At 43.6% G+C, this 22,183-nt stretch overlaps 1 protein-coding gene across 1 annotated transcript in view; it reads right to left on the bottom strand.

The window, feature by feature from the left end:
• Positions 1-22,183, bottom strand: part of SBNO2 (strawberry notch homolog 2) — a 2,660,605-nt gene that overhangs the window by 611,849 nt on the left and 2,026,573 nt on the right. The window contains exon 29 of the mRNA XM_044053813.1: positions 722-796. Within this exon, the coding sequence (XP_043909748.1) occupies positions 722-796 (75 nt within the window). The remainder of the gene's footprint in view (positions 1-721; positions 797-22,183) is intronic.

Raw genomic sequence — 22,183 nt, 5'->3', positions numbered from 1 at the left:
TCTCCTCTACTGCATCCTGGCTAATACAATAACTGAAACTGGAGAAAACTGTTTTAAACTATTAAAAATAAAACACTGAAATTTATGGTAAAAAATGAAAATTATAATTGTAATTGTACAGGGCTATGGACAACCTGTCTGGAAAAAAATTTTGACTGAAGATCCCAAGGAGGAACAAAACTGAAAATAAGAGTGAGCCAACTTCTCATTTGAAATAACTCAAAAGGTGGTGCAAGATGTAAAGCACTTGAAGCAGCATGAAGAACTGAAGAAAAAAAAGCCCAACAGTGACCTTATCAGACTGCTTTTCTCTCACACACAGTTCAATGCAACACAGGTAAAGGACTAGCGTAAGCTTACATTGGCACCAAGGGACTGCTGTTTAAAAAGCTGAGAGAGAACAGGATTAAACTGCAAAGGTATGACATACTTACTGTTACAGTGACTCCCCCCCCCCCCCAAAGCTAATCTACAATAACTTTTACAGTGAGCAGCACCCGTTAGAAAAGTAAGGTAATGTGCCATAAAACACACTTCCTGAAACTATACTTTACATATACAATCAAAAGGTACAGAAAAAATGAAAAGCAAGAGCTTCAATACATGCAGCAACAAAACACAAAAACTATGCAATCTTAGTATTTTTCCAGAAACAATGGAATTATAAAACTGCAGGAAGCAAAACAGGAAAAAAAAATGAGTCTAAGATAAAGTCTCCTACCTTTTTCTACATTGACACTTCCATATCGGTTCTCTTTGCAGAAAATACCCACTGAAGTCAATCCATGTTTCATATCTATAATAAACAAATTTAAATAATGTGGCAAAGGAAAATTAGCTGACTCAGCACAGTATACATATATATATATATATATATATATATATATATATATATATATATAATTTTTTTTTAAATTTAAATTTCCTAACAGTCTTGTAACTCCTATGACAAACTACAATTTGATTAGCATTTACTGACTAAAAATCATAAATGCAAAAATTTAGCAAGCCTTACAGTATGTAAGCCACAGTGCAAAAATATAGTTATATATTCTGAACTTTTAAAAATGTCCATTTGGGTTGTAGTCCATTTTCAAAGGAGGCCTGGAGAAAAACATTCCAAGAGTAACTTTCACATTAAACCAGCCACCGTTACACAAAATCCTGCAGTAAACAGAAGCCATAAAGCTGGATATTAGGACAGCATGGGACTTGTATAGTTACAGAAACATGAGTAGAAGGTCATAAAAATACTTTCAAGTTCTGAATGCGAGTATACATCTGACTGTTTACATACCAGACAGTATTTGAATAATTACATCTGCGGAAGAGTATTTGACTAATTCCATCTGCAGAAGCAGTGAGCAGACATGATGCAAGAACTTTGTACTCTGGACATAAATTTGTTTCATGTTAAAAGCAGTACTGTTTATTAGTACAGAGAAATAAAGGGTTCCTGTTGAGATTCTGAGGACCAGAACTGCAATCCACACAGTGAGACTACATGAACAAACAACGGGAATACATAACTCTAAGGATAAGATAAATCAAGTAGTCTGTTGTCTACATTAAGATAATGCAATCTTAGAGGCTATGATTGTTCTTAAGTAGGAGGGGTCAACCCACATACTTTACTGGTAGTACAGCACATTTCAAAATTCAGTGCATTCTGTTTGCAATCACAGTTTAACTTCTAAAGTTACAAAACTGATGATTGCAGGTCACAAGTTTCTGACAGGACACCAAAAAGTATGTGCACAGAGGTAATATTCACATTTACCAAGTAGAACTGGGTAACATTCTAGAAACTGGCAACATTCTGAGCAGCAAAAGGGTAAAATATGCCCAAGCTTTAAACACACAAACAAAATGAGTTGAATGGCTGGGGTGTAGGGGCTTAGGGTCTGGCAAGATATTCACAAAATAGATTAATTACACCAGACTGTACCTTGAGAATGAATACTGGGTCTGGGTAGATATATCATCTCACCATTAGGAAAGGAGTCTAACCTTGTACGAGAGGCTGAGCCGTAGCAGCTAGAAAAAAGAAGTTATGTACTCACCATAACGTTCCATGTGAGTTGTTCCATCTCGTCTTCATTCATCACTGATGGGTTAAAAGCTGATCCTCGGCTCCGACACTGCCGACTAGCAAGCTCAAAGTTCTCCAGTAGCTCGAGACCCCACCCCTTATCCCATAATGCACTGCTGGAATTACCTCAGATCTTGTTTGCTGCGTACCATATAATAGGACAATAATTATTCTACCAAGGAATGAATACACATTGAAAAACCAGGATGAAGACAGCCTCCAGGTCAACTGTCAGCCAGGAGGGAGGGACGTGAGAATGAGGGCAAGATGGAACAACTCACATGGATCATTATGGTGAGTACATAACTTCTTTATGTGAAGTTATTCAATCTCGCTGCTCATTCATCACTGATGGGTAGCATCCTAGCACCCTGATCTTGGGTGGCTCATGGCAGTACACACTTCAGAACAGTAGAACCAAATGAAGCCCTGTCCCTGGAGGCCTTATCAACTTTGTAATGAGTTATAAAAGTGTGAGGTTAAGACCAGGTGGCTGCTGCAAAGATGTTATCCAAAGGCAATTTAGCTTGAAAGGCTGACAAGGTAGAAACTGCTCTGGTTGAATGAGCCTTTACCTTACTAGATAATGGCATTTTATGACAAGCATATGTATAGGTGATGCAATCCGACAGCCACTTAGACAGGATTGTTTTAGCAACTGGTTTACCTATCCTGGTCTCAGAAAAGGACACAGAGCTGATCTGATTTCCTAATGTCTTTCGTTCTTGTCCAAATAAAATCTAAGTTGTCTGTGAACATCGAGTTTATGCAACATATATTCCAATTTGTTGGTATGATTAGGGAAGAAAAGAGGCAACTCAATGACTTGATTAATGTTAACTTCAGAACATGCTTTGGGCAGAAAGGATGGATTAGTTCTAAGAGATACTCTGTCAGTATGGAAGACCATGTAAGGGGGCTTGATGGAAAGGGCTTGGAGCTCTGAAACTCTACAGGCTGAAGTGATGGCTACTAAGAAGATAGTTTTCCATGACAAGAATTTTAGTTCACAAGATGATGTAGGCTCAAAAGGAGGAAGAATTATACGAGATAACATAAAATTTAAATTCCAGGGGGAAAAAAGGTGTCTTCACTGAAGGCCTTATGTGAAAGGAACCTTTTAGAAAAGCCTTAGACAATTTGTGAGTCAGAATATTCAGACCATCAATTCCTAGATGGAAATTAGATATAGCAACTAATTGTACTCGTACCGTAGCTGCCGCTGCTCCTTTGTTGAAGATTTCTGTCAAGAATTGTAAGATAGAAGACAATGGCGCTTGATAAGGGTCAATGTTGTGGGAAGAAGCTCAAATGGAAAATCTCTTCCACTTACTACAATACAATTTTCTGGTGGAAGGTTTGTGGGAAGCCAACAAAATCGGACTAGTGTCATGGGAAAGATTATAGAGCCTGGCTATGCGGGGAATTGGAGCAGCCAAGCGGTTAGCTTTACTGTCTGCAATGACGGGTGAAGATCCCCTGATGGATGTGTCAACAAGTCCGGAACTGGGTCCAGGATCCATGGATCTTCCAGAATATGATGATAAAGAAACGGGAACCAAATCTGACGAGTCCAATGAGGGGCTATGAGGATGACTGTCCGTCCCAGCAACTTTGCTTTCTGTAAGAATTTGGATATCAGGGGAATTGGTGGAAATGCACAGAGGAGACCCGGGGGCCAATCGTGGACAAGAGCATCCCTCGGGGAGTGACCTGGTGTGGGAATTGGGGCAAAATAGCTTCTGCATTTGTTGCTGATGTGACTGGCGAAGAGGTCGCAGGAAGGCTGGCCCCATTTGCGGAAGATCCTGTCTGCAATCTCTTGTATGTGGGACCATTCGTGGGGCAGCAAGATTGCTCTGCTCAGTCTGTCAGCTATTACGTTGTATTTGCCAAGGATGTGCGTTGCCAACACAAAGCGCTGGGATGACAGTGCCCACTGCCATAATCCGAGTGCTTCTCGGCAAAGGAGATGAGACTTGGTCCCACCTTGTTTGTTCAGATAGCAGACCAATGACATGTTGTCTGTCTGTATTGCAATTGTCCCTAGAGGAAGAGAGTCCTGAAAGTATTGCAACGCTAGAAGTACTGCTCTCATCTCCAGGACACTGATATACAGATGTGATTCTTGATCTGTCCATGTGCCTTAGGCAGTCTTTCCCTGAAATAGCCCCCCTTCACCCTATCAGGGAAGGGTCCGTGGTCACAGTAGCAGCTGGAGAGGGAAGCATGAAAGGACGTCCTACTGTGACATGAAGAGACATCAACCACGACTGAAGATCCTTCTTGCAGGAATTTATCAGGATTATGCGACTCATTGGAAGTTCTTGGTAAGACCATTGCGTGAATAGAAGCCATTGAAGGATTCTCATATGCATCCTTGCAAAGGGAATTGCTAGAATAGCCGCCGCGATCAATCCTAAAACTTTCAATACCTCTGCTGCTGGTACTCTGTTCTTTGACATTAGGGACATGATGTGTTGGCGAAGAATAGAGATTCTTTCTGGCGGAAGGCAGAGACTGGTGGTTGACGTTTCTAGTTCTGTCCCTATAAACATGATATGCTGCGATGGCAACAAGGCAGACTTTTCAAAGTTGACTGTAATGCCTAGCTGATCGCAGAGTGTCAGAGTAGCCTCTCTCGTTTGAAGAAGTTGATGCCTGGTGGTGGAGGTAAGGAGCCAATAGTCTAGATAAGGGAACACCTGGAATCCTAGACACCTCACGTGAGCCGTGACTACTGCCATGCACTTGGTGAACACAATGGGGGCTGTAGTGAGACCAAAGGGCAGAGCTCGGAACTGATAATGATAAACTCCCAGCCGGAAACACAGGTGATCTCTGGATGGTCTGGCCATCTTTATGTGGTAGTACGCATCCTTAAGATCGATCAAGCACATCCAATTGTCATTCCCCAACAAGGGGAGTTGTAGTGTGACCATTCAGAACTTCTCTTTTCTCACAAATTGTTTGAGTCTGCTGAGATCCAAAATGGGTCTCCAGTCCCCTGTTTTCTTTGGAACCAAAACGAACCTTGAGTAAGTTCCGAATCCTGTCTGGTCTGCTGGGACTGGCTGGATGAATTTTTCTAGCAATCGGCGTACCTCTACTGCGGCGTGTCCCATGTGACTGGGTGGAACGTCCAGGAGTTTTTTTGATGGGAAAAGGCTGGGTGGAGAATGGTATGAAATATCCTCTGGAAATGATACTTCGTACCAAACTGTCATTTGTTATATTTAGCCAGGCTTTGGGGTACAAAGGTGACCCCCCCCCCCCGACTGCCTCCAGAGTAGGACAGGCGGGCCTCCCTTCAGGAGCGCTGTTAGGACTGAACAGAGAAGTGATCTCTGTCACCCTGGTGTTGTGGACCTCCTCTCCCGCGAGGGCGACGTCTTCCACTGAAACCCCATCTTCTGCCTCTGGAGGGGGGCTCTCCACGTGTGTCTTGAAAAGCTCCTTGGGCTTTCCGAAACCACATCTTTCCTCCCCTCTGACCTTTGGGAAAGGGTCGAGTGGGGGTGGAAAAATGGACTCAGACGGCAGAGTCTTTCCTTCTTGCTCAGACCTGGTTAAAGTCTCCTTCGCCTTTGGCCCAAACAAGGATGAGCTGTCAAATGGGGTATTATTAAAGGAAGACTTGAAGAGTTCCACGAAGGAACAGAGTCACATCCAGGCATGCTTACGGAGAGCGACTCCTGTACCTGCAGCTCTGCTCGAACCATCAGCTGCATATGATACAAGACACATGGACGAGTTTGACTATCGAATTGAGGGTAGAGAGCTGAGTGGCAATCTTATCGGATACACTCAAAGCTACAGCACCCTGAAGAGCATCTCCCAACTCCTTAAGGAGATCTCTCTGCAGTCTAGTAAAATGTGTCAAGTAGTTCAGTGATCTGAGTGAGAAAGTCGCTGAACTGAACATGCATTTCCCGTATCTATCCATGATCCTAGATTCTCTATGAGGGGGATGGATAGATGAGGAAGTCTCAGATATTTCCTTTTTGGTGGCTGCCGCCACCACCATGGCATCAACAGGGACTCCCTTGGTCAAAAAGGACTTATCCACAGGGGCTGTAATAAACTTATTGGGCCTCCGAGGAACAGGTTCCATAGATTCTGGAGACTACCACGCCCTATGAGAGACCAGATCCATAAGCTCATCGTAGGGCAGAGATACCCAAGAGGTGGAAGGTTGAGAACCAAACGCCTTCAGGAGAACCGACTTGTCCTCAATAGGGCTCTTGGACTGCCAATCACCCCTCTGCCTAAGGATTTCAAGAATCTCTGCAAAGGAGATGTCCCCAGAGAGGGATCTGGGGGACCCTTCTGATTCATCCAGGTCGGTGTCCAATGTGATAGACTCCTGTGGGGGGGGGGGGTCCAAATGCCTCCTCTTGCATAATCTCTTCCTGGGAAACTTCTGGAGAGGTATCAGAAGAGCAGGGAGCGCCCTGTGGGGCTACCTGAGGCTCTGGGTCTCTACGCTTGGGAGGACCAGAGGAAACAAAAACAAACACAGGCACTTTAGGGGAAGAAGAGGCCAGACCTTGAGATGAAGTCTTAGGAGACAACACTCGCCTCATGGCACTGAAAGCACCTTGGCTCTGATGAGTAGGAGTTGATGGCTCCGATGGAGCCACGATCTTCTCTTGCACCGAAGCCATGGGCTCCGAGCCCGAGGTAGGAGCTGAGCTCACCCGAGCCGATGCCCAGAGAGGAAGAGTCGGCATCAAGTCGGTGCGGCTATCCTCCCCAGACACGACCGGAGAGTGTCGGCTCCTAGAGTCCCCGGTCGGCACCCAGAACATCCGAGCAGATGGAGCCGACGACAGTGGAGCAGGTGTTGGCTCCTAGGGATTCATGATCATCAGGTCAGCCTCCTCCAGCTCCGAAGGTCCGATATGGCTCGGAGGAGTAGACAATTCAAGGGTAGTGGTCTTTGGCTCCGACTGTTGTGTCTGAGCCGACAGCAATTTAACTAGGCCTGGTGCCTTCAAGAGTTTCTGAACCAGCCGGTCCATATCCAGATCAGATAAGCTGACAGAGGACCTGGAAGAGTGGATAGATGGAGCCGACTGGAGCAACATGGAAGGAGGTTTTTCGGTAACCGGTTCCAAGGCCTTGTCCCGGTTCCGAAAAGAGCAGACTGTCGGCTCCGAGGGCAGTGGAGCCGAAGTCACCACAATTTCTGACCTCTTTCCTTTTTTGGATCTAGAATCAGTGGAAGACTTAGAAGATTTGGATGATTTACTGGCTCCATCCTGGTCAGACAATGCTTCAGAAAAGGGGTGCTTAATGATACCCCTATCAATCAATTTACTCTTCCTTTCAACTAACACTCTTGTGGAAAAGGAATGACATATGCTGCAAGACTCTTGCAGATGTACCTCACTCAAGCAGTAAACACACTGCACATGGGCATCTGTGACTGACATTTTCTGTCCGCAGTCTGGGCACTTTTTAAAACCAGACTTTGGATGCTTGTCCTTATCTTCATACATTACACAACTCAAGCACACTGATTAACTAAGAAACTAAGTAACTCGCACAAACATACACATAGCCCAAAAAAGGGGCACTAATAACTACAAACAGTAAATAGAGATCCAAAACGACAGTCCCAAAGGGGATCACTGACTAATAACTAATACTAAGGCCGAAGGCAAGACAGAATACTGAGGAAAGGGGTAAAGACACAGAAAAAAGTACTACTTACTAACTAGTATATCTGCTACTATGAATAGAACAAAGTATATAAAAAAAGTGAAAATATAACTTGCTGAAAGTTGAAAAACCCCCGATAAAGACTCGAGCCAAGCTGGAAACCAAGAGATCCATGCCGCGGCAAACTAGTTCTGAGGTAATTCCAGCAATGCATTATGGGATAAGGGGTGGGGTCTCGAGCTACTGGAGAACTTTGAGCTTGCTAGTCGGCAGTGTTGGAGCCGAGGATCGGCTCCAAACCCATCAGTAATGAATGAACAGCAAGATTGAACAACTTCACATCACCTAATTTTGCTTCTGAAGACTTTTTGACTGGCTGTGGTTTCTCTCCTACTTGAGATGATCCTCAACCTAAGTCCTGGGAGTACAAGGTGATATCAGGTTAACCCAGGAAGGCAAACTGAAGTTGGAGTCTGTGCCGTGAACAATGGCAACTTAATGTGTCTGCCACTTACAGAAATAAAAATTCTGTCTGCTGTTCGTAACAGCTATTGAATATCTGGACGTTTTGGAGAGAATGGGTACAATACAAAGAGAATGTAGTGCTCACATAGAGAATGATGGCAAGCCTGACCTGAACCTAACTGGTGAACTGATGTACACTATCCATAACAAAGACTGTGTTGTCTGAGTATAAGGCTACTGATCAGAGTACCTAATACCACACCCTCAGTCAAAGGAATGACAGAATTTGCACTCCTGTCATCAGAGCTGAGGCTGCATGTACTGGACACTTCACGTCTACAGTAGTAATAAGTTACTAAATGATTATCGTTTGGTGCTGAGGTGTCTGAAGTGCTCAAGATGACACATGGTCAGACCAAGGAGAACAAAATATGCAGTGAGGGCTTACTATGAATGCACAACAGATGATTCTATGAAGGATGAATTCAATTCCCACCTCCAGAAGACCAATGCCTCCCAACCTTTCAACACAAAAAAAAAAATCAAAGCAAGGGCAAGTGAAATCATTGCAGATGGTTCAAAATCACAGAACTTACACATTGTCTATGCATAAATATGCATCCTTGAGAAACGTACAAAAATGTTAAGTATGTTGCCATCCTTCCTACACTGTCCTTGCACAGTGCTTCCGTATTCACATTCTCCTTCCCATTACCAAGCAGTACACTATTACTCCTGACACCTTCTCACTTAAATCAAAGTCAAGAACCCTTATAAACGTAAGCACTACAATGCTGTTTAGATTAGGTCACTTAACAGACAGCTGTTACTAATGATGGACAAAAGAAACATTAAGGTACCTGGGAGGAAAAAGGACACACTGTTCTCTATCAAAACTACGTATTCTAGTACATTTACTATGCTACTGTGACCTTGTGGAGCTTGCATATTTAGACTGCATGGATGTGGAAGCTGGGGGGATGTAAACAGATTGCTATAGTTTTCAGTTTATGTAGCCTGAAAATGTTTTGTAGGGAGGACATAACCCCATAACTCTGTTTACTAAATAAACTGATGTTCTGCTACTGTTTTGCTATAAAACAAAATGCTGTAATTTTTCTAAGGGTGTATGTGGGGTGGTTTAGCATTAACGAAAACTTCCATTTAATCTTTAAAGTATCAACGATCACAATGCAGTTTTCAGAGTAGCAGTAAATCACTGCTGCAGTTGCCTTAGCTGTATGAGTTATATCCTAACATATAATGGCCTACCAGTCTTCTAGAGCCTCCAGGCACTTTTCACTGGCACCCAGAGTCCTAATGGCATGGAGGAAATCAAGAGTCTGGGTGCCAAATCCCTCAGTACTTTCTTGTTAATGAGAAAAATGGATGCTACACTCCTGATAAAAAAGATACATTTTAGGTAAAATCATACAGGTGCTTACCCGAACAATAAAAATAAACAAGGGGTTGGTTGGATGGAGGGAGCAGCTACTGTAAAAGTGAGTTATTCGAACATTTACTGTCATAATAATTTTACTTAGGCAATTGTACTATGTTCACTAATTGAATTACAGCTGCAATAGCCTTAGCTATATGGGTAGAATACCACAGCTTATAAAGAATGGCAGGAGGAAGTATGAGGGTCTAGGATACCCTGGAGAATAATTCTAGCAAAGCCTGTTCTACACCTGGAAAAGGAGTCCAGTGTACATTAAATACAGATGAACAGGTAGTTGCCTCTAGAATGCTTCTAGAGTTCACACCTTTCCAAAAAGCCACTGAAGTCAAGGTGCTGGTAGAATTATCCTTGACCCTATTGGAAAGTGTCTTTTTATGGCAAAAACAACAAAAGAAACACCAACAGACAACCAAATAGTCTATTTTGACACAAATTGACATTCTTTTTTAAGATCATGTCTAAAAGTGTGAAACAACTTTTTTTTAAAATAGAAAAACAAAAGTGTTTGCATAGATCAAACAAAAGGTCGTTCTGCACCTATTAAAATTAAAAACATTTTAAAATTTGCTTCTAAATACAGAAGAAAAAATGTACCGACCTATGTTTACAACATGAATATTCATTGGCAGGCAGTGCTAAAGTCACTTTGGTTCCAGTTGTAATTATACCAGATTAGCATAGGTAAGTAATTGTAAATTAGTTATGTAACTGACCAACTGTTAAAGTAACAGTTTGGCACAAAAAAAAATTCCTCATTTTCTTTCCACATAACTAACTTACAGTTACTTACCTACACTAATCCAGCATAACTAGAGCTGGAACCCAAAGTGTAGTGCCGCCCACCTGTCTGTGAATATTCATGCCATAAACATGGCTTGGTACATTTTTGTATTCCATGTTCAAAAGCAATCTTTTAAACTTTACATTTATTTAAAGGTTGCAAAACACACTTTTCTTTTGTTATAAAAAGTGTCTGCATGAGTTTGCTTCTCAGATACTACTCTTGCAGATGCTACTGCAATAAGAAAACTATTTCCCATGAAATGAAATTCTTATCAGTAAAGATCCCAGTCAGAATCTACCTGTTTTCTAGATGGATGTAAATACAGAAGAAATCCATTTCAAGAAAAGTTTAACAATAGATGGAACTGAAAAGAGAGGGATTCAAGGGCAGAACTGCTGAAATGCCAATAGGGGAACCTTGGCAGAAGAGTAAGTTAGGCCAGAGGATAACAACTCAAATACTGGAGAACCAGTGGTACAGAAACCCTGAAGGGAACCTGGTTCTTAGTCTGGCATAAACTAGAAAATGTTATCCAGTTACCAATATACGATTTTGGAGTACCAAGATTCTTTGCCTTCTTTAACACTCGCTACACGTCCTCATATAAATAGAGGCACCAAAAAGGTATCAAAATTGAATCATCCAGGCAAGCTAGGTTTTATCAAAATAACCTCTGTATTGTCTGAGTAGATCCATTCTTTGAGGAAGGCTGTGGCAGTTGCCCTTGGCAAATACCATAAGAGAAAAGTACAGTTGTGTGCACTTACCATAAATGTAGACGTTCGAATGTATTCACTGTTGCAGTCATTACACTTGGGTTATCCTGCTGGCAGGCTACCCTCAGTCGGCCTGAATTCCAAAGTCTAAGTCCGGCGTTGGTTGCTGTCGCCTCTTTCCTGACGTCAGTGTGCCAGGGGTATAAAAGATGCAGCCGATGCCATTTTCTTCAGTTTTTCTTGCCCCAGATGTCAGGTGCCCTCAAAAGGTAGGCTAAAAAATATGCCAATAAAACATGCATGCACCAAAATATATTATACCTTCATCTACAAGCAAATACACCACAAAGGTTGTATAGATTAGAGAAGTGCAGATAAGTTCCAGCAAAGAAATGGGGGATGGTGGGTGGGTAGCCTGGACTGCAACAGTGAATACACTCAAACATCTACATTTATGGTAAGTGTACACAACTGTACTATGTTCTTCGTGTTTCACTGTTGCAGTCATTACACTTGGGTTGAATCCCAAAGCTATGGTTGGGAGGATGGAGCTAATATAGCATTAGGAGCAGCTATGAGGCCCTGCAGAACTGCAGTGGCAAAGCCTGCCCTGGATTTAGAGTAGAGTGGTAAATGACAGTGCTTTGTAAAGGTGTGCACTGAACTCCATTTAGCAGCCTCTAAAATGTCTTTGGTGGGTACTCCCCTGAGGAAGGCTGCTGAAGTGGCTGCTGCTCTGGTTGAATGTGGCCTAATGCCCTTAGGCACTGGCTTCCCATGTTGTGAATAGCAGACACGAATGCAATGGCTTATCCACTTAGAAATAGTCTGCTTTGAGACAGCCTTTCCTTGTAATCCTACAGCCACTAGTAGTTGCTCCGTCTTTCTGAAAGCTTTGGTTCTGTTCAAGTAGAAGCGTACTTGTCTGTGTATGTCCAAAGAATGCTGAATTCTCTCCTCCTTGTTCTGTGGGTTTGGATAAAAAGTAGGCAGATGAATAGCTTGGTTAAGGGCCACACTGGACACTACCCTTAGGCATAAATGTCGGGTTTGTCCTCAGAGAAACCCTGTCTGGATTAAAGGTTCCACAGCCATGAGTACCTGCAGCTCTGAGACTCGTCTTGCAGAAGTTACTGCTAGGAGCAGAGTTGTTTTCCAAGATAAAAACTTTATATCAGCTGTAGCAGCTGGCTTAAAAGGAGGCAGGGTGAGTTTTTCCGAGACATAATTGAGGTCCCATGCAGGTATTGGTGATCTCCTTGAAGGCCTTAAGTTTTTGGCTCCTCTGAGGTACTGCCTTAAAGGATGAGAAAAGATTGGTGGCTCTGTATTGTAATGAGCCGAAATGGCAGAGGCATGAATTTTAATTGATGAAAAGGATAAGCCTTTGTCCAGCATCTCAGTTAAGTATTGCAAAATCTGAGGAATATTTGGTACAGCTGTGTCAATTCCCTGTGCCTGGTTCCAAGCACAGAATCTCTTCCATTTTCCAGCGTAAGATTTTCTGGTACTAGGCCTTCTGGCCTCAAAAAGGACATCCATCACAGCTTTAGTGAGAGGCGCGTTTTATGACTACATTATCTGACATGCTGCCAGATTTAAGGTTTTTAGCTGGCTGTGCAGGATCTGATTGTTTTGTTGGGATAGTAGATGAGGTATTTGAGGTAAGGTCCAAGCCGGGCACTGAGACAAGTTTCTTATAATTGGATACCAGTACTGGCGGGGCCAGTCTGGGGCAATCAGTATCATCTTTGGCTTCTATTGTCTGACCTTTAGGAGTACCTTGGGGAGGAGAGGCAGTGGAGGAAAGGCATATACTGCTAAGCTTTTCCAGCTGAAAGATAGGGTGTCCACTTTCCATGCTCGTCTATGATAAGTCCTTGTGCAGAATCCTTTTAGTTGGTAGTTGTGAGGAAAGGCAAATAGATCCATCTCCGGGCATCCCCATTTTCTTGTTATCATACTGAAGACTTGTGGATCAAATTTTCACTCATGGGGATCCATGAGGTTTCTGCTTAGTTCGTCTGCCAGAGTATTTATCTTTCCTGGCAGGAATTGTGCCTGCAGATATACTTGGTAAGTCAATGCTGTGTCCCACAAAGTCATGGCTAGTCTGCAAAGGGGGTAAGAATGAGTGCCTCCCTGCTTGTTTATATGCCACATGACCGTGGTGTTGTCTGTCTTTATCAGTAGTTGTCCCGGATGAAGTAGGTCCTTGAAGGCTGTCAGGGCATTCTGAACAGCTAGCATCTCTTTTTGATTGATATGTAGATGCATTTGGTTTGTGGACCATGTGCCTTGAATACATCTTCCTGCCATGTGGGCTCCCCAGGCATAATCCGATGCATCCGTTGTTAATGTCTGTGTGGCTGGGAGTAGAGTGAATGGCTGTCCCTTGTTCTGGTGACAGGCCTTCGCCCACCATCGAAACTCCTGTTGCAGGCAGGGAATGAGAGTAACTATTGTTTCCAGGCTGTGGCAATGTGGAGTCCAAACACTTTTTAGGTACCACTGAAGTTTCCTCATATGCAGTCTTGCATATGGAATTAGTAGAATGCAGGATGCCATGAAGCCCAAAGCCTGCAGAAGTTTTCTTGCAGATAACTGGGCCTTTGTTGCCAACAGTTTGAAATAGGTAATCAGTTGCCTTTGTTTGTCTGGCGTGAGATAAGCCATCTGGGCAGTTGTATTTAAGCTTGCACCCAGGAATATTATCTCTTGAGAGGGTACTAGTTTTGATTTCTGTTCATTGACTGTGTACCCTAGGCATGGTAATAATCTCTTTACAAACGCCAGATGCTGTAGTAGAATGTCCTTGTTCTCTGCTTGAATGAGGCAGCCGTCCAAGTAAGGATATATTTCTATTCCTCTTTGTCTGCGGAATGCAATTACTGGTGCCAGGCACTTTGTGAAGACCCAGGATGCAGTAGATAAGCCAAAGGGCAGTGCAGAGAATTGGTAGTGCATTGAGCCAGCTTTGAATCGGAGGTATCTTCTGCATGTTGGTCTGATTGGGACATGCAGGTATGCCTCTTTTAGGTCTAAAGTCGCAAGCCAAGCCTTCTTGTCCAGCATGGGCAGAAGTTGCTGTAGAGTCAACATTTTGAATTTTGGTATATCCAGAAATGTGTTTAGAACAGATAGGTCCAGTATTGGTCTCCAGGTCTTGTCCTTTCTTGGGACCAAGAAAAGTCGAATAAAATCCTTGTCCCTGCTCTTGCTCTGGTACTTGTTTAATGGCCCTTATTTCCATGAGAGATGAGACTTGCTTTTGTGCCTCTGCCCATTGATGTTTTGGCAGGTCTGGCCAACTGTTTGTCCTTGGCAGGGTATGGAAGTGAAACTTGTAGCCTTGTGAGACTATGTCTAGGACCCATATGTCCTGGGCTATGTGCCAGTTTTGAGAAAAAAGTGCTAGTTTTCCCCCTAAAGGTGCTGCCAGAAGATAAGTGCTTGGTGCAGGCAGGGGGAAGTCATTGGGACGGTTTCCTGTATGGCTGTGACTTGTCTTCTCCACTTTTGGAGGTAGAAGCACCCCATTGTTTAGACCTGTACGAACCTTGGGGCTAGGATCTGCCACTTGGGCTTCTGTATCCGCCCCTTTGTAGTCTGTCTGACACTGGAAAGGCCCAATTCTTTGTAGGCCAGTGTCTGCTAAATCTAGGAGGCTGTACCTGTAAGAAATCCTTAACAGTTTGCATAGATTTAGCTTTGTCCTCCATTTTCTTTAACACCTCTTCTGCTTTAACACCAAACAAGGTATCATGCTGTAATGGAGCATCTAATAATTTTGCTTTGACATGATCAGGCAGATTTTGTTCCTTTAACCATGCATGCCTCCTGATGACAGAACCCTCAACAGCGGCCCTGCAGGAGGCCTCCAAAGAATCAAAACCACATTGCAAAGTATGCTTTCAACTTGTTCAGCTGCATGCAATAAATCCTGCATTTCTTTGTTTTCTGCACATTCAGAATTTATCAACATTTTCTGTTTAAGCAGTGACGTAATATATTGCTGATATTTGAGCATATGAAACTGACAATTTAAAACCCTTATAGCCAGGGTAGCAGAAGTTTAAATCTTTTTTCCTCATCTGTCCAATGCCCTAGAATCCCTGTCTGAGGGGGTAGGGTTTTTTGCAGTGGAAGCCTTGACCCCCTCTGGGACCCTGAGAGATTTTTTCTAGGTCAGCAGCAGGGTTTTTGAAAAGGAATTTATGAGAGTCAGGAACCCTGTAGTACCTGTCCGGCTTAACAGGAGCTGGTGGTAAGGAGTCAGGGGTCAGACTGGACTCTGAAAATACATCTACAATGTCTAACACAGGTGGAATAGCTAGGGGCCTGTGTTGTGGTAGTAAAAGGAAGTCTCTGAGCCTTTTCTTAGATTCTGAAAAATCTTGGCTCTCCCAGTGAAAATGCTCCCTCATGGTATGCAAGGTTTCCCCAAAACAGTAATCCTCAGGAGGAGAGGCTGAAGGGATAGGAAGAGTGTGTTCCTGATCAGAAGAAGAATCAGATGAAATGGAAACCTGATCTGAAGATTCATATTCTGTCTCTTGCCTAGGCCTTTTATCAGGTGGGGGATGGGAACCCCTGATCAAAGTAATTAAGTCTTTGGCCATTTTGAGCATCTGTTTTTTGGGCATGGAGGCCTGTCCATGAGGCTATTGTACTTGTTTCTTTGTCTTTAAAGGTGCTTTAGTCTTTGCCTTTGAAGCTGAAGTCATTTTAATGTATAATTGAGTAGGTCTGAAAACACCCTCAGAAGCAGATGCCTGCTCAGCGGCTCCGGACCATCTGAGGGAATAGTCTCCGAAGGTCCAATACTTTGAGCTTTCAGTGGCCTAGTCGACTCCACGTGGGAGTTGGTAGCAGCCTGCGGTTTTAAAGTAGCGGGCATCAGGGTCTGCGAAGGTGCCTCACTGAGAACCGGCGAACCGACGGCTGGCTTAGAAGAAGCCTCATCGTCGGTTTTGGACCTCGGATGCCTGTCCTTTTCTTTGCGTTTCTTGTGAATTCCGGTAGTCGGATGGCTATCCGACATCGTATAATTAAATCTTCTTCCAAAATAGTGTAATGCAAAATCGTACAGACGCTTAATAGTGCATTGGTTAAATCTAGCACAAAACTGACAACTAGCAACTTCGTGGTCAGGGCTTAGGCAAGGAATACAGTAAGAATGAAAGTCCTTATGAGGTATTTGCTTCCCACAAGAAACATAATTATTAACTTTTTCTGACATCGGTCTGGAGCAAGAAAAAAGTTTCCCCAACGGGGTATTTAGCTTTAATGAAGACTTCGGGTCTGAAATTCGAACACAAAAATCTCAGGAGTCGGCCGATCGGCACTTGCAAACTGCTTATGCTTCGGGCACCGCGCAGCAAGAAAGACTGAAGAAAATGGCATCAGCTGCATCTTTTATACCCCTGGTGCACTGACATCAGGGAAGAGGTGACGGCAACAGACGCCGGACCTAGACTTTGGAATTCAGGCCGACTGAGGGTAGCCTGCCAGCAGGATAACCCAAGTGTAATGACTGCAACAGTGAAACACGAAGAACATCACACTATTGCCTAGGCCAAAAGTGGGTCACCACAATGATCTTTAGAGAGTACTTCTGAATCTTCAGAATGACTAAGTATCAATGGAAAGGGTGAAAATACATCCAGGAACATTACTATCCAAGGGAATGAAAACTCTGACTTCCAGGCCTGCTTGAAAGGAAACATGGAGCACAGTTTATTTAGTGATCTGTTTTGAAAGGAGGTAAACTGGCCTACTTGAGAAGCTCCCTAGAACTGGATCAAATTCTGGAAGACTCCCTTGTTGCAATTTTCATTTATGAAGGTCTGTCCTGGTCTTACTCAGCTCGTCTGAAATTACATTTTATTTTTGTTGGAATGTAGGAAGCTTGGAGGGTAAGAATATGCAGAACAGCTACCTCCCAAACAATCACTACCAGCCTCCAGAGAGGGCAAAACATGGGACCCCCTTGTTTGTGCACAAGACAGTGTTGTCTGAATTTACTTGCAGAAATCCATAGAACCACAGAAAAAGGAAGGACATGAGCACATACAAACTACCAACCGCTTCTTGACATTTATTTACTTAGATCTGTCTTATTTGTTCCACAGACCATGCACTATTACTCCCCAAGCAAAATCTTATGCATCTGCAGTTACAGATTGTGCTGGGGTAACCAGAGAAATAGGAGATCTGAATAAGAGTATACTTGGTGTCTCTCAACCAAGAAGTTTTCCACTTTACAAAGCCCAATTCTAGAATGGAAAATGTTGGGAACATACAATTTTTCTGATAAGCAATCTAGCAAAAGGAACCATGAAAATCACAAATGCCATTCACTGTAAAGCCCTGAGAAATTCCCTGGCAGAAGTCATTGATTTCAGTGGAAAACTCAGGAATAGGTTGAGATACAGATCCACTTTCTCTTGTAAAAGAAATGCCTTCTGAATAGAAATGTGCAGAAGACAGCTGAGGCATACTACCCTGTGAAAAGGAATCAATGAAGGTTTCACAAGAGGCCAGTTGGCATAATAGTTAAGGTCCTTGCCTTCCATGCACAAAGTACAAGGTTCAATTCTGACCTCTAGCCAATGCCTGTTTGGAGCTTACATGTTCTCGCTGTGTCTCTGTGGGATTCTTCCCACCTCAAAAAAAAAAACATGCTAAGTGGTTCCATCTCAAACTCATCCAGATATGGAGCTGTGGGCAGCAGCACAAACTCTACATGGTGCCCTATATGAGGAAAAACTGCACACACCAACCGCTTCTGAGCTTCTAATGTTGTGTGTAATATCCTCAAGATAGAACACAGATCACAGACTGTGCGCTGTGGCAAGACTATCCGCTAAATAGTACAAAATATGTTTCTAGCCGATTCAGTTGTATTGGCTAATGTCAAACGGACATGGATATTTGCCAGAAATAAGTGGGTTATGGTCCCAGTCTACTCTGACGTCCATGCTAACAGTAGAAGGGGTATATGTGCTCCTACTGGCCATTGTGTGCCCACCATAAGGCCCAGCAGCCCTGGGTAAATTAGCTACTGCCAAGCTTGGGAAACCTGGGATAGCTCTGTTGAGTGAAAGTTGGAAGTAAAACCAATCAACCTGCCACAAAATGTAGGTTCACTGACAGGATGGAGCTTGGAAGTAAATGCCATGATGCTAAGGAGGAGGCTGGCCATTCTTGTATCCAGAAGACAAGATGAAACGGCAGGTTTGGGATCCAGAGTCTACTACCCTGGAGGAAGACGGGCTACGAATGGTGTGGGAATTGTGGTGAGGAAGAGGCTTCAGAAGGAAATGAGGGATGTCCTCAGAAATAGTGACAGACTTATGGCAATGACTCAGCCTAATGACACGGCAGTATTCATATTCCCAGCCTGTGCCCCACAGCAAAGATGCGACACAGAGGAAAAGACTGCACTGAGACAGCAGTTGCAGAACCTACTAGATAAAGCGAGACAATATAAACTGGAGTTGATAATGGGGTGACTCGAATGCACACATCAGGAAAAACAGAACAGGATATGAGGACTGCCTAGGTCCACAAGGGTGGGAGGAATAGGAATAGAGGAGAGGCCATTCTAGACTCCTGTCTGGCAAACGGCTTGATAGCAGCCAACACATGGTTCAGAAAGAGAGACCGCCACAAGATCACATACAAAAGAGTGGCCAACAGGCAACTCAGGCAGACTTCTTCCTAGTAAGGAAAGGACAAGGGGTAAAAATCAGTGAATGCAAAGTTATCCCCAGTGAAACAGTCAGCCCACAGCATAAACTACTGGTTGTCCCAAACAGCTGCAAGCAGTAGTCAGAGAAGGCTCTAAGGTCATTAGAGACCAGACTGAAGACCTGGAAGCTAACTGGAGAGACAGCACAACAGTTGTTACTCAGGGCAGTAGCACCTTAGAGGAGACGAAAATAGGCAGAGCTGAAGAATGGTAGTGTCTCAAAACAGTACACATGAGAGGAAATTAGGTAAAGAAAGATGGTGGAAGAATGCAGAAGCCTAGGAAGTCATCAAAAGAAAGGAGGAGTGCAGGAAAACTGGGAGATAGAAAAGACAAACCAGGCTAGGAAGGAATATTGGTTGGCTAACAGAGACAAAGAAAGAAGTTGCAACAGCAAAGAATAAGACATCAGAGGCAATCTACCAACCTCTGGAAAGTGACTCAGTAGATGATACAAAAACTATATCAGGTTGCAAGGCAAAGACAAACAACCCAATCACACACCCATCAAAAGGGATGCCAGCAACAAACTGCTCATGCGTCCACAGGACATCAAAGGCAGACGGAAGGAGTACGTCCAGCAGCTTCTGAAAGAAGAAAATCTTACAGAAGCTGTACTGCCCCAGACACAGCCTACGATGAGAGAAGAGGAGCCACCCACCATAGTAATAGTAATAACAGCACTAAGGAAAACGAAGTCAGGGAGATCAGCAGGCTCAGATGAGGTAGCAGCAGATATGATAAAACTGTTATGAGATTCAGGAGAGAAATAGATCCTGAGTAGGGCTGCCAACTTCTCATGTCAAAAATTTTGGATATGTACGTGAAAGCAAAATGAGTGTAATTCTGGTACCCCCGTCCCCTTCCACGTACTTATTCCAGTGTCCCATTACTTGGCTATTTCACCACTTCTTCCCAATTGCCATAAAAAGAAGACATGTACTCACCATAATGTTCCATGGGTGTTGTCCATCTTCGTCTTCATTCTTACTAGGTTGGGCTTGGATCCGATCCTTAGATCCATCTTGGATGCAAGAATGAAGGAGAAAATGGACAACACACATGGAACGTTATATTGAGTACATAACTTCATGTGATGTTATCCTATCTTGCTTTCATTGTTACTAGGTTGGGACAGCGTCCCTAGCACACTGAATCCTGGGTGGTACACAGGAGAATATTCCTCAGAACCATGGATCCAGGGGAGAGAGACTGTTCCTGCAGGCCAAATCAACTTTGTAGTGAGTGATAAAGTATGTGGTTTAGCCCATGTTGCTGCAGCACAAATAGTGTCAATTGGCAGCTTAGCCAGAAAGGCTGAAGAACTTGTATTGGGTTCTTGTAGAATGGGCCTTACCTTTTTTGGAAGTTCATTTTGAGACTTGTAAATAAAAGTTATACAACCTGATAGCCATTTGGAAAGTGTAACTTTACAGATATAGGATCCTTTCTTTGAATCTGAGAAAGAAACAACTGATCAGATCTTCGGAATTCTGCAGTTCTACACAGGTAAAAACATAACTGTCTATGTACATCCAGTTGACGTAACATATACTCTGCCAGTTGTCCAAGTATGGAAACACCCGGAATCCTAGACTTCTCAAGTGAGACGCTACTACTGCCATACATTTGGTGAACACTCTGGGGGCTTTAGTGAGGCCAAAGGGCAGAGCTCGAAACTGTAAGTGACTGGCTCCCAGCCTAAAGTGCAAGTGTCTCCTGGATTGCCTGTCCATTTTTATGTGGTATTACACATCCTGAGGATCTATGGAGCACATCCAATCGTCTTTTCCCATCAATGGGAGTATCAACTGCAGTGTCACCATCCAGAACTTTGCTCTTATTTACTGATTTATTTAGCATCCTGAGATCCAGAATTGGTCTTCAGTCCCCTGTTTTCTTTGGAACTAAAGAATCTTGAGTAAGTTCCAGATTCTACATGGTCTGCAGGGACTTCTTGGAGGACTCCTTTGTCTAGCAACTTTTGAATTTCTAGAGTTGCCTGTTCCATTTCACTGGGTGGAACGTCCGGAACTTCTCTCACCTTTGGAAAAGGAAGAGAAAAAGGAATGACGTAACCCTTGGATATGATGCTTTGTAACAATTTGTCTTTTGTTAGTTGACGTCAGGCTTCTGGGTACAAAGATAAGTGACCTCCAACTGCCTCTAGAGCTGGCCAGTTGGGCCTCCTTTCAGGAGCGTTGGAAGGGCCTACCAAAGAAGGATTCTCGGTCATCCTGATTTTGCAGACCCACTCTGCCATGAGGTCGGCGTCTTCCATTACTACTTCCCTCTCTGCCTCTGGGGGAAATTTCACTGCGTGTGTAATGAAAAGATCTCTGTGATTTCTGGAACCACATCTTACCACTACCCCTCTGACCTTTGGGATAAGGTCTAGTAGGCATGGAAAAACAGAATCCTATGGCACAAAGCGTCTTTCCTTCCTGTTGACACCAGGTAAGCGTGTCCTTTACTTTAGGCCCGAACAAGGATGAGCCGTCAAATGGGGCATTTACAAAGGAAGACTTAAAGGGTTCTGCGAAGTCACATAAGCGCATCCAAGAAAGTCTCCTTAGGAAAATTCCAGAACCCACTGCTCTACTCGCTCCATCATCAGGAGAGGAGTCTCATGGTTGTGTTAACAACTGAATTTAAGGTAGTGAGCTGAGAAGTTACTTTACTGGCAACCTCATCAGCTACTGAACCTTGGAGAGCATCTCCTAGCTCTTTCAGGAGATCCCTCCAGCGATCTGAGAGAAAAAGCTGCTGAGAAAGATGCACATTCCCTACCTGTCCATCATAGTCCTGGATTCCTTGTTTGGGGGTGGACAGAAGATGTAGTCTCCGAGAGTTCCTTCTTAGTGGCATCCACCATGACCAATGCATCAACTGGGACTCCCTTCGTTAAAAAAGATTTGTCAGAGGGGGATGTAATAAATTTGTTTGGCCTCCTAAGAATAGCCTCCACAGTATCTGGGGACTCCCACGCCTTTCAAAAAACCATCTCAAGGAGCTCATTGAAAGGCGGAGTCACCCAAGAGGTGGAAGGGAGAGACCAAAAGGCCTTCAGGTATACGGACTCCACTGAAGGGTTAGAGGATTTCCAGCCACCTCTCTGCTTTAGCATTTCCAGGATGTCTCCAAAGGAGACATCATCAAGAGGTGACCATGGGGACCATTCTGCCTCATCGAGGTCTGTATCAGAAGTAACGGACTCCTCTGGGGAGTCTAAGTGCCTCCT

This window comes from Protopterus annectens, chromosome 13.part0 (genome assembly GCF_019279795.1).
Source record: "Protopterus annectens isolate FY-2018-M chromosome 13.part0, PAN1.0, whole genome shotgun sequence".
NCBI classification, from domain to species: domain Eukaryota; kingdom Metazoa; phylum Chordata; order Ceratodontiformes; family Protopteridae; genus Protopterus; species Protopterus annectens.
This window is presented reverse-complemented; position numbering and strand designations above follow the sequence as displayed.